Source organism: Diadema antillarum, unplaced genomic scaffold (assembly GCF_040938485.1).
Source record: "Diadema antillarum isolate AM-2024a unplaced genomic scaffold, OU_Dant_1.0 seq00001116_RagTag, whole genome shotgun sequence".
Taxonomy (NCBI): domain Eukaryota; kingdom Metazoa; phylum Echinodermata; class Echinoidea; order Diadematoida; family Diadematidae; genus Diadema; species Diadema antillarum.
In genome coordinates, this window is record NW_027271930.1 from 410,512 (window position 1) to 423,968 (window position 13,457).

A 13,457-nucleotide genomic window follows, 5' to 3' on the forward strand; every position below is an offset into this window, starting at 1 on the left:
CTCCCTCCGTGATTTGGATCATTACACATAGGAAAGACAAGTGTCACTTGTTTCAGTTTGGATTGATTAATGTCTTTGACATTTCCCCCTTTTTTTCCAGGCACAGGTAAGACAGAGCCAGCAGTATTAAGGCTGTTGAATGTAAAGTGTAACATGGCCTATCAAAGCGAACATGACATTCATTCTTTCCTGTGAATCTAATCATTTGAATTAGTCAACAACATGACCATTAAGTTGCTTGATAGTGAGACACCTATCTGGAAACTTGCATGAGCTATAAGACCCCCCCCCCCTCCCCAGTCTGTAACCACTAGAGAACTGCTTTGTGTCATGTTCAATTTGACACAACATACAGGACTATTCTCTCCAGGGAGATGTAGGCGTGGAGTGGTGACATCACGGTCGTTTATACCAAGCTCCCATCAGTTCTGGCAACAAAACATGAAATTTAGCCCCAATTTTTATTCTGAGTTTCTTTTTTATTCTAATAATGTGTGACAAACACACAGAGAATATGCAAGTAGAGAGTAAATGAATGACACATCAGCCCATTGCATAAAACTTTACAAAAATGGTAACTGAACAAGTAATAGTATCTCTCCAATCAACGATAACTACCATGGCGACACTATTCTCTAGCAATCAAAGCCAAGAAATTTCATTTCATTTCTTTTCATTTCATTCATTTATTTAAGCACGGCAACCTACTTCAGTCCGAGGACTGTTCTTCCACAGGTCCGTGCGGATAAGATACAACATAAATATACAGAAATGAAAAACAAAACTCATACATAAAACAAAAAACGACAAAACATAGAAAACAGAAAAACATGGCAATGAAACTACGGCACACATCTCGACAGAAACAAGCATGATCAATCAACTGCTGGTTACCACTAATTGTAGAGTTACCATGATTACTTGTAAAGTTACCATAGCTTCACACAATGGGGCCCAGGTTACAAGCAAGAGGTTATAATTAGCAGTATAAAATCTTAATCATCCATGCTGACATCGCATCATGGCCATTGATGGAATATCAGGATGTGTTGCAGCAAGAAGTGTCATATCAATGGCATTGACCTCATGCTTTTATTCAGAGTTTCCCTTCTTCCCTCCTTGCTGTCTATAGTGGAAGTCCCCATCTTCCTCTTTTCATCATCCAAGGATAGTAATTAAATGATGAAGAGGCCTTCTATCGCTTACATAGTCAAAGCTGCAGTCACTAGTTACCTCAAGATTGAACACAAAGTTGAACAGCCCCCATCCCCCTTACCATTTTTCTCTATACCCTACGCCCCCCTCCCCTTGTACTACCTTGATGTTAGTGGCCAGCAAACGTCATCAACAACCTTTAGAGCACACTTTCTTTGTATGGATCATGGTTTTTCGTATGACTCATACTTTTATTTGTGAAAAATCTGTAAAAATATTGATTTTTGCAAGAAACAGAAAAGTGTCATAGCTGCAATGCCATGTATTATGTCACAACAAGAATATGAAATGTGTGCACTATGTTGGGGGACTCTGAATGCTAAAAAGTGCAGGATGATGGAATGGTCCATAGTTACAGCCTATGATTTACAGCTGCAGGACAGATGATAGCTTCTTTTTCACCATTGCCTCTCTCTCCATCATCCAGCTCTTAACAATGTATATCAAGCTGTTTTCCCCCAAGGGTAAGAAGCATAATTGTATGTGATATATATTGCCAACTTCCTTGTCCATTGCCTGTAATTGAGAAAAGCTCCAAGACAAAAATGAATTTTGCTCTTAACTCTTTTGCCCTGTCTGCATATAATACTTCCCTCCAGGCGGCAGCCAGCAATGTCATCAACATGCTGTGGAGTCTCATGGAGTCAGAGATGGAAGACCTCAAGGTCCTACAGACCACCCTTGTCATCCTCACCACCAACACCATCGTCAGGGGCACTGCTCTCGCCAAGGTAGGTCTCACTGTCCCTCGCGTTGTCATCCTTCCTGACACCATAGACCTACTACACATGGACATTCATCATTTTGTTTATTTGTGCATGCCTCTGTCTGTGTCAAAAGTGTCACAAAAACATTTTAAACACTCTTCCCTGCTTTGATCTTGTGATCTCCGCCACCGGCAAGCCAGAGCAAAACACAGCACAGCTTTGAAAACTCTATATGCCAAATGCGTAGAAGATATTGAAGGCATAATGTGCCATTTGCAGATGAAACAAAAATCCAGCATTAGTGCTTTAAAATAGTTCTAAAATGTGAGTTAGGAATAGAAACAACCACTGTAGAAATTTGAATCTGTATAATCGGTTAAGTATTGTTAAATGTACAAAATGTGAACAATAGGTATAATAAAAATGTTTCCAGACTAAACCGTCTACAGTTATGATTTATTGAGAAAAATACTGATATCTCCTTATATTTTAGGCTTTATTACGAAAATTTCATATGGTAGGATGTTTTGTGATACAACAGACCTACACATGTGCATCAAATGTGATATCTTGAAAAATTTTGAATCACTGCTCCCAAAGGTAAACAGGGCCTTTAACTGTCTTAAATCAATCAAGGAAAATGCATAACATTGTGCTGTTGTGGTGGTATGTATCAGAATATCACAGCTCAGATATTGATCATTTATAGCGAAATGCAGATACTTTTAAAGAGAAAGCAAACTTTTTAGCTAATTGATTATGATTTGTAATCACATTTTTCATCTTTTACGCACATTTTTCCAGAGTAAAAAGAGACAATAAGGGAAGCGGATATGTATGATTCACTATTAGGCAAGGTCGCATGTGTGAGCGATAGCGAGCTGGTCTGTAATTTCCAAGCAAATGACACGAAATATGAGACTGGAATTAGGGAAACAGTTCCTTTGTCAGTGACGATGCATGATTATGCGATCATCATTTTCAAGACACCTGTATGTACTCATTGAGATGCGCATAGTCAGGTGGCGGCGGATCACGTACTTCAAAGTGGTTGGATTCGTTGAAAGTCCATTTGTTAGTAGGTCCATGATAACCCCAACAAGGCAGGCTTATTCTTCCCTGTAATATGATCGCCGTATTCCAGCATGATACCTTTATAAACCACTGCTAGCCGCTGCAGATGAATTGCATGGGATTGTCATGCTTGACCTGGTAATCAATGTGAGTGATACGCTGATCACTCCACTGCGATTTCACCCTCCTCCCTGGGAGCTGTTAAGTGGGGATATCTTAATTGCATGGGTTATGTGTCACACTTCAGGCCACAACCTGCAAAACTATGCAGCATCAGACTGTTTCCTTGTATATGAAAGCATAAGTCAGTAGAAGGTTCCTAGGTAGCAGAGGTCATGAAAGAATACTTTAAATTTCTCTCACTGAATCCAATTATCAGTATTCAACCCAACTCACAACTATCAGATCAGTCATGTCCAGTGATACTGGTACATGTAGTCATATCTCACCATATTGCATGAAAGTGCTTTTAGATTAGAGAGGATATCTGAATGATTATATGGTCAGAAAAAGAGTCCTTCAATTCAGCTGTTGGGGATGAAACTTTTTTCCGTGCTTCCACTTATGACTTGTCTTTATGTTCCACATTTTTGGGGCACGGTGAAATAAACCCCCAAAACATAAAATTGGTTTCGCCATTGCCTCACTGTAGCTCACTTGAGTTATATGCTCACCTGAGCAGAGGACTCCAGTGAGCTTTTGAGATCAGATTTTGTCTGTCTTGTTCCTTGCATCAAGCATCATCCAACATCTGTTGTCCAGAGACTGTAAATTTTTTTATGCTTTCATTTTCTTCCTTCAAAACCCAGGGTCAGATTTATACCAAATCTGGTAGGAATCAATCTTCCCAGGGGCATGGGATGCAAGGTTGTTCAAATGGTTGGGGTGGCCCCAAAGGGGACCAGGGGAAGGGCCAAGCATCACAAAATGTCCACAGAAGCAGAGAAATGTACTTTGCAGACACACTTATGAATGAGAGATAATAATTGTTTGCATAACTATTCAAAAGGTAGTTACAATTAGGTTGAAAGATACCGTCAAAGAGGTTTCATCAAGGTTAGATTTATATTGAACATCCAGTTAGCATCAAGTGCTGTTCCCCCTCCTTTTGTTTAACAGTTGCTCTTGTTCTGATTGCGTGAGAAATCATTTGATGATACTGTAAGTGAGCATACTCTTTCATGATTAAATCCATCAGTTTGTCTTTGATAAGAATCAGTGCTTGAGGCCATGATCCAATCAACATATTCCTTCTAATAGCACATAATGTTGATATTATCACTACACTCCTAAAATAGACAATACATTTCTCCTCACCATGCTAGCATTGTGTACTGCTTTGTCTTGATAGAAAATTGATTTAGACCCCGTTTACAGTGCAAGGCTTGGCCGCGGCTCGGCCGCAGCCGTGCCCAGCCCCGCTTCAGTTTAAACGCGCAAAAGGCCAAATGCCGGGCCAAAATTGGCCTCGCATTTGGCCTCGCTCTGGAGGTGGTCTCGGCCGCGGCCGAGCCCGGCCTTTTCTCAGTGTAAACGTAAACTGGGCCAAATGCGTGGCCAATTTTAGTCTGGCTTCCAAACCCTCTGCCTGTACTATTTCGCTGTTCAGGATATTAACCCCCTCAACGTCAAAAACTAGTATAGTTTAAGGTGGTTTTGTCCTGCAAAGGATTTTTTCCTTCGGCAAAGGCCTTTGCCCGAACGGCGACTTTGTCGCCAAGGAATTCATTTGGCAAAGGGTCTGAAAACCAGACAATACCAAATTGCATTTGTTTACAAGCAGAGCGCCACTACGACAAAATATTGAAAGGTTTGAATCAAAAGGGCGGCCGAGCCCGGCAGTGTAAACGGACAAAATTGTGGGGCCCGGCCTCGCAATTGAGGCTGGGCTCGGCCCAGCCCCGCACTGTAAACAGGGTCTTGATTTACTCCTCTTTACCTGGGTGTGTGCTGCCCAGGACCTACTATGTGTGCCCACTGTCATCCAGGAAATATTATATTTGCTGCATTCTAGAGGAATTCTGTCAAGTGAACGTTGGCAAGAATGTCCAATTAGCTGATGCTTGAAATCGAAACGGTAGATCCTGTCGCAGTCACAGTTTTTTCATTGTTGGTGCTTTCACTTTCATGATGCATACACAGTTGTAATTTCTGTACTCCCTAATTGCCATTTCCATTGCTGCGGCATGACTTGGAAGGGGATTGCCTTGCGATATGAATTACCAGCTATTGCTATTTGAATTCAGCAGATTTTGTGAGCAGCATCAAAGAGGTTTGGCTGTGGGCATGATTTCTGGGTTCAAACTCTCTCTGATATTGACAACTAAAACCCAGAGAGAGTTGCAACATATGAATATCACGGGAGATAATTAATGCAGATAGTGTCAGCTCTCAGGGCTAACATCTGCGCCTGGAATTTGAGCCGTTGTAGAGACACCTAGCAGATTGATCAGACCGAGGCACTGCCACCAATAATGAACATCCTTTCCTTTTCACTAAGTCTAGAAAGAGTTTGCACAGTCCAGTTGTTATGCAAGAGGCTTTCAAACTTTTATCTTTTAGATTGAGAACTCCTTGATTTCCACAAAATGTAACTGTAAATAGTAATTTGAAGGTAAAGCTTACTCTGCTGTTTATGCCAATAAAAAGAGTATGGTTGGTAGTGAGTTTGCTTTGTTTATACGTACAATGAGACCTAGTTTGAAGTATAAATTTCAGAGGAATTTGTAAGCAGTAATGGCAACATATGATATGATGGCTTTGATTGAGCACCGTTTTGTAGCTTTGTTGGTATGGAATATTTCTTTCAATCTGGTGCTTAGCAATATTAAAGTTTTTCCAGCATTCTTTGTATCCAATAAGAAGCAATATTAAAAGTTTCTTGTTTAGAGCATAATACACCATATTTGATCATTTGTTCACTGCTGGACGGTATAGAACATTATCCCGTTGAGGACGGACTGATTTTGCCACAACACACATTTCCTATAGACACCTACCCGAGTTTACTCAGGACTCGTCTTCAACAGGTTAATGTCAGTGACAATACTCAATCCCACCCCCCCCCCACAACAAAAACACAAAACAAAGAAGCAATGAACTGACTACTTCGCCCTTGTAAAGTGCAGAATGTTCATTTTGATATTTTTGGCAGTATAATCATCAGTGTTGTAAAATCTTTCAAATGTAACAGCACAAACTGCCTCCCCCATTGATAGTTGAGTAAAGTTGGTGGACCTATTTCTACACCTCCATCCTTTACCCCCTTCCTCTTCCCAGTTTGCAGAGCATCCCCTTAGTTATACTAATGTACCTCTGTAGAACAATGCGTGCTGTTTGTATCCTACATAATGTTTGCTCCCTTCTGTTCCTTATTAGTCAATGTGGCTGATGGAATATGATATATTTGGTGTATTATATGTCATGTGGAGAACTTTGGTTTCATTGCACAGATGGTTCAGATTATGTACAGTTTATGGGTCAGGCACCATGAATGGAAAGTGTGGGTGGTTGTTAGTCGCTTTGTTCCTTGAATTCATTTATTCTGATCATGAGCAAAGTTCTTCTGCTATAATACTGTAAAACACAATATTTTTGTGGCATGATTTTTTTTTTCACAAATTGGAGCCAATGGCCATTTTTGTGGCATGAATTTTTTTTTTCACAAATTGGAGCCAATGGCCATTTTTGTGGCATAAAATTTTTGTGAGTTGCCTCTAGCAATCAACACATAGAGTAGAGACAAGAACTTTTGTGCACATTGTAATTTCGCGAATCTTGGCTCTCGCAAAATTCAAGAGGTTAAAGTGCATGCAAACATTCCCTGTTTCACAGTACTCGTTGTGTAGAACATGATTTACTGCAATTCTATACTTTTAAATGTCTTTCATTGTAGCTATGTGTATGGTACATTATTGAACATCCTCCCCCCCCCTTCCCATGAGGCCCATTATATTCAAATTTCATGGGATTTGATGCATTCAGCTGCAAACATATTAGGTAGACAGAATGCACAAACCTGATCTCATATTCCGTAACTGTTGGAAGTCATTGCGACTGAATTCAATTTCCTTCAGCAAGGCAGAGCCACCTCATAAAGCCTGACATTTCTTTTTTTCACTTTGTCTGACATTGTGGTAGTTATGAACATGACACTCTTTTATGTCTTTTTTAAAAACATAAATATAGCGGTAGACACACTGCATGCATGTTTTATCATGATTGAAGAGCTACTGTATAATTCAATGTGGCATCTTGAAGGTATCAGTGCATACAGGATACGAAGTTTAGTATGTTCTATTTTATACTCTTGTTGGCATGCACACTCTTTTAAAGAGAAATTCACTTTTTTCAAAGTACTATTAAGCAAGAAATAGTCGCGCCATGAGATTTTCTTGAATTGGAGCCGACAGCCTTTTTTGCAGCATGAAATTTTCGCGGATTGCCACTGGCATCCAACGCGTTATAAGACAAAAACTTTTTTAGGCATTTCAATTTTATGAATTTTGGCTCGCAAAATTTGCAAAATCAAATTGCACCCTAAAATTTCTGGTTGTGCAATAATGAATTCTTGTGATAAATACACGGTTGCCACTGCTATAAAGGATTAGAACCAGCACTGGCTGTTGGGCAGAAGCTTCTCAAAGCCAACCTTATGTCAGCTGCTTCATAGCAAATATCAAGTGATTGGATTCTATGCCAATTCTGTGTTATAAATTAAAAGGAGAGAAAAAGCTTTCACACAACTGTTTAGACACTGAAGTTTAGTTCATTTTATGCATACAGTGACTGTGACTTTCAGTTTATTGTACTGTGAAACAGATTTTAAAAGTGAAGAAAAAACAAACATTTTTGTCCATTGTGTCAATCTTCCTGCTCTTGTATGTACACTGAACCTCGTCTGGTAGTCACTTGGGTTCTTCATACCAAGTGGAGTTGCATGTTCTGTACTTACATTTTGAATATGAACTGTATAGTGTCAATAAGAAATCAAAGATCATTTTTTCCACACAAGTCATGAACGTGTTGAGATACAAACATATTTGGTGTGTGAGACAACACATTGGAGTGATACACAGTGTCAAGAGTACGTAAAGTGGATATTTTCGCGCTAGTAATTTTTCACGCTCGACCTGTAGATGAGTTTCATGTGTTTTTAATTCCGCAGAATCAAGACATCAACTACTGAAACATTGTGACGTTTGTGTGCTTTTATTTTCACGCTAGTTTCTGGTTGCGCAAAATGCGCAAAAATGTCCACTTTTACAGCATAGTAAATGATTATTAATGATGATTATTGGATTGAATTGAATTACTGAAACTGTACTGATCTTATACTGGTCTTATGCTTAATTATGAAATGGTTTAGTTGAGATTATCAATGGCAGCCTTGGATGAATTGCCACTGCTTTTGCAATGCATGGTGTTGCCTGTACATTGTGAGAGTAATTATTGATGATAGTTACAGCAAAGTATATATCTTGATGAATAGATGGATCTTTCAATAGATAGATAGATAGATACATGTAGAAACAGAATATGCACAAACACCAACTAACATAAAGTAATACTGAGTCTGCCTCATGAAAAGTCAATGAAAATTGTTAGCAAAATGGAAGAAAAAAAATATTTGTGCTATTTTGCATTGGAGTACAATACCTTCTCTGCATGTACATGTTTTTTACTTTCATAATGCTCAAACTGCAATATTGGAATAAAAAACAAGTGCTCCTGTGCATGTAGTACACAGTCTCTCTCTCTCTCACACACACACAACACATGTACCTCATACACATTATGCCTCAACGCATTCTGCACGATACCACTGCCATTCATTACTTGACGATTATTGTGCTGGTACTGTATCCCCAGGTATAGACACACACACACTCGCACTGCATAATTCCTGCTTGATTGGGAAAAGGATCTTGTAATACAGATTTCCCCACAAGACCTTTAGAATTAGATGCATAATGGTCATTGGCAAAGCTTGGAGTATGCCCTATGTGTCACAGTTGGTGTTCAGCAGGAATTATGCACACTTCAGTCATTTGATTGATCATTGTTGATTTCTAATTTGGCATGATATGAATAGATGCAGTGAAAAGTATACTGTAATAGTGAAATTATCATATCACAGCTAAACCACGTGCCTTTCTTTACATATTTTTGACTGATAACAATTCATGCTTTTTTGTTCATTTTTTTTTTAAAGACAAGAATGACTTTAAAAAAAAGGATACCTTATGAAATATTTCTTTATCTTTTTGATGTGTCCGGAATTTAAAGGTTTACAGACAAGTTTAGATACATTGTATTTTAAAAACTAATCCATTCAATAAGGCTTCCTCCAAACTGTGCAAAGATTTCTATCTTTATTGTATGCACATGTAATAACACCATCCGGGCACTCGAAAATAGTCCATGTACTTTTAATATGCTGTGAGTATCAAGACCTAGCATTTATCATGACGTTAAAGTGCAGTGAACAGTGTTCATAGTGAAATCAAATCAGTATTTTCAGCTACAAAATGTAGTCGATGTTCATGTAGCCGACAAGATTGCAGTTGTTCGTATGAAGATTATCAGTTTACATCTTCTTTTTTTTCTGTTCAGGCTGTGGTTGTGTGTTTTCGTCTGCACTTCTCCAAAGACAACACCACCAGTAACACGGCCTCTGCCATCGTCCAGCAAGTGGTCTCCATCGTCTTTGAAAGGGTCCTAGCTGAGGATGAGGCAAATGCAGGTGGGTCTGATGTTCTTAGGTGAAGCTTGAGAAATAAGTTCTGAGTGCAGAAAGCAGAAAGTTGTTAAATAAAGTAGAATTCAACTTTGGATAGTGATGCAAAAAATAGATTTTATGTGTTGCTGTTCACACACAGCTAAAACAAAAAAATAGATAAATAAATAAACAAAAAATATTGCTCGGCTGCAAATGAAGCACTTTCAATCTGCAAACTGTGCATGCAGCAACCAGAGCTAGCAGTGACCAGAATATGACCCCAGCAACCTTGTCCAGGATATAGTACAGAGAGTTGGATCTTGAAATCAAACAAATTGATTATTTTATTCACTTGTGATTCATACATAATGTGCCGGGCAAATTATGGTGAAGGTTGGATAAAACAACAGATTAAAATAGACAGATTTTTGCATTGCAATGGGAATCCTGATAATAGCCATATCTTTTTTTGTTTTTTGTTTTTGTTTGTTTGTATGGAATTAGTTGTGATTTTCAAGTGTATGTGAATATGCATATTGCATGATATCCAGTGCATGCTCAAGATCGGGGTTTTTGTACACTACAAAAGTGAAAGAAAAACAACAGTCCCATTCGTGCGGTAGACAGTACAAATAAAAGTCAACCATTTCAAGCTTAGAGTATCTCAATGTGTCCACAATTGTATTTACATTGTCCTATGTAAATTGCCCTGCAATTATACATTTTTCATCTTGATATTTTAGATAGAATATTCATCCTCATGATTTTGAATATCAGTGGAACACTACTGCACAGCCTTATTCTGTGCTTTGTCTCCTTGCAGTAATCAGTGTTAATATCAATAGGGGCAATATTTCTGTGTGGTCTATTACAGCCAGTGATAATCTCAAGCTAATCTGCATCCCTCGTTGTATTCAATTTTCCAAGGTTCAGAACAAACAATATATGTTGAAGATTTCCTTGGCATAACAAGAGGAGACATCTGATATGATATATCGGGCTTGACATTGGCAGTGGCCCAGTGGCCCAGTGGCCCAGGGCCACCAAAAATTGATGTCGGGCCACCAAACTTTCAAAAAGCATATCTTTTGGTGGCCCAATCAGGCAACTGAGATTCAAAGTAGAGTATGTTTCCTTCCTTTTACTTAGCACCACTACACTTCTTAAACGTTTCAGATGAAATGATTTTAATGGTTTGAGTGGGCCATATCTGAGAAAAAGTTAGTGTTGAGCCCTGGATATATCTCGTGGTATGAAGCAAGGGAACTTGTTTAGTAGTATGGCAGACAGAGTGCACCTTGGGAATGATTGTTTTCTCAGCTTGTTAGTGATAGGGTGTCATCTGGTAGGTGATCACATTTTCCCCCGCCTGCTCTAAAATGAGCGGTCTATCTGCCAAGTGTTTGGTGTGCAATTCAATTTACCAGAGTTCTGGTTTGAAAGGCTTGCAGCGCTGGAAATGCGACCAGCGTGTCATTTTGAAGAGATAACGAGACAGACAATGAGGCTGGAGGGAAGGATCTGGAGGGAAGGATCTGGAGGGGATTTTGGGGGTTCAGTAAGGGTTGTATGGACTCCTTTCACAAGTAATGAAGGTGGCCAGACAAAAGTAACTAATAACTGTCTCAAAATAAAGTTGTATGAGAGGAGAGGAGGCTGAAGAGAGAGGGCATGTGCACATGTGCAGATCACCTGGGCTGGAGAATTTGATTCAATTTCTGTCCTATGAGACAAGCTACCTGCACGCCATGTTTGTGCGGCGAGTCTTCACACATTTTGAAGTTGTTGTGGGTTTACAAGTGAAATGTGAAATGACTGTTGAGTGGAGTAATAGCAATAAGAAGCCCTGCCTTCGAGAGCATTTTATCTATCAGAATGATTTCTGACAGCATTTTCATTTTTACCACATTTTCAAATTTTTTCTGAAGAAATCAGTTGACAATCGAAGTAATGTTTGCATGTAGCTGGAGTACTGCTGATATCTAGTAAGCAGTAAAGAAAATGCTGTAAAGCACTCATGTCTGGCGGTTACCAGGAAACCACAATGATTTCTATTGCCCCATTACTTTCACACAAATGAACATTTGTAGGGCTTTGAGTGCCATGCCAGTGATTTGCATGTGCAGTGGCACATCTGTATGAAATAAGTCCTTTAGCACCTCATTTTTGTTGCCATGCCAACCTCTTCTCACTTACGGAAGCTCTGAAGTAAGTGGGTTGGGTGATACAGGAGGCTATATGACTTACTGTATGTGCCATATTTTGTTGGGTTTTCATTTTTGCAGATTTTGCAAGTCTCTTGCTATTTGCGAATTTGATAACACATAAAAATATCAACTCTGACCTCAAAATGAATGCAGCATGCACTGTAGCATGCACTGATACACAGTGCACACTGCATGAACAAGGTGTGTGATAATAGTTTAGGGGACCCAAGTCCTGAGACACCTGCTGTATGTATGGATGTGCGCACCTCTCAATTTTCTGTCCATTTCTGTACTCCATGACAGGGAATTCAACAACTTGCGAATTTGTTGGGAAGTTCTGCTTTCTCAAAAAATTGGTCTTGTTAAATGCTGTATTTTAATTTTAATTTCGCGAATTTCGCGAGCGCCAAGATTGGCGAAATTAAAATGTGCACACACAAAAGTTCTTGTCTACACTGTATGCATTGAATGCCAGTGGCAATTCGTGAAAATATCATGCCGCGAATATATCATGTTTTACAGTATGCCATATACAGACATCATGGGCAGAGAAACACACTTTTTTTACAACCCTGCTTTCCACATGTACACAGACACAGACACACTCACATACGAAAGGGTCCCCAAATTGGTATGCAGTGGTTTTCAAGAGGGATGGCCAAGGGCACTGTAGGTGTTGGAAGAAGTGTTAAAGTCATCATTACCATTGATTTCTGTCTGATATTGATGCAGATGGTTCAGAGGCTCCAGTGGATGAAGAAGAAATGAAGGCAAGCCTAGGTCACAGGGAGGCCCCGAGGTCCCTCAAGCCCTGTGCCACCGACGCCTACTTGCTCTTCCAGGTACACAATGGAACTTCTTAACTTTAGAGTAAACAGTAGGGTAGTTACTATGTATGTGCAGTCGACAATTTGAATCTTGGTTTTATCACATTATCATCCTGAACACCTCAGATGTACGTTTATTTTTCTAATCAGATGTTTTTGTTGTTGCATTAACCGTTTGATTGCTAAGTCTTGTACAGTTTGTAGAATGATGCTCCCCATTCAGTCTTAAATGACCACCTGTAAATTATCTTAAATAGCTTTTTAAGTGCTTCCTGACTATCAAATGGTAAGAAGGAGTCAACTCTCTATTACTATATTATGTTGGGTAGTATACATATATGTTGCTGATTTGAGCAATGCATATCAGTACAGCTATTGTGATAAAATATCTCTTTATCCAAACTGCAAATAATACTAATGTTTGTTACCAGCACTGGTTGTGCTCAGAATGTCTCAACCATGACATCATTCAGTGCACACCCTCCCCAATTCTTCAATATCTAGTATCAAAAAAAATTATCGGAATGTGTCAGGTAAGGTGGGTTTTTTTTTTTCTCTCTCTCTCTTGTGTCATCTTCAAATGTTCCAAAGAAGAAAAATGTGGAGACTTCTTTTTACATGCAATGCAAAGACAAATGCATCATTTATATCATCATTATAGTAGGATAATATGTAATTTCATGCTTCAGTGAGCCATATCTGTTTG

The 13,457-nt window shown here is 39.1% G+C and overlaps 1 protein-coding gene across 1 annotated transcript in view; it reads left to right on the forward strand.

The window, feature by feature from the left end:
• The window catches only part of LOC139743853 (protein MON2 homolog), a 97,308-nt gene that overhangs the window by 27,466 nt on the left and 56,385 nt on the right, over positions 1-13,457 (forward strand). Inside the window, exons 5-7 of the mRNA XM_071654310.1 lie at positions 1,815-1,946; positions 9,612-9,741; positions 12,657-12,766. Of these exons, the coding sequence (XP_071510411.1) occupies positions 1,815-1,946; positions 9,612-9,741; positions 12,657-12,766 (372 nt within the window). The remainder of the gene's footprint in view (positions 1-1,814; positions 1,947-9,611; positions 9,742-12,656; positions 12,767-13,457) is intronic.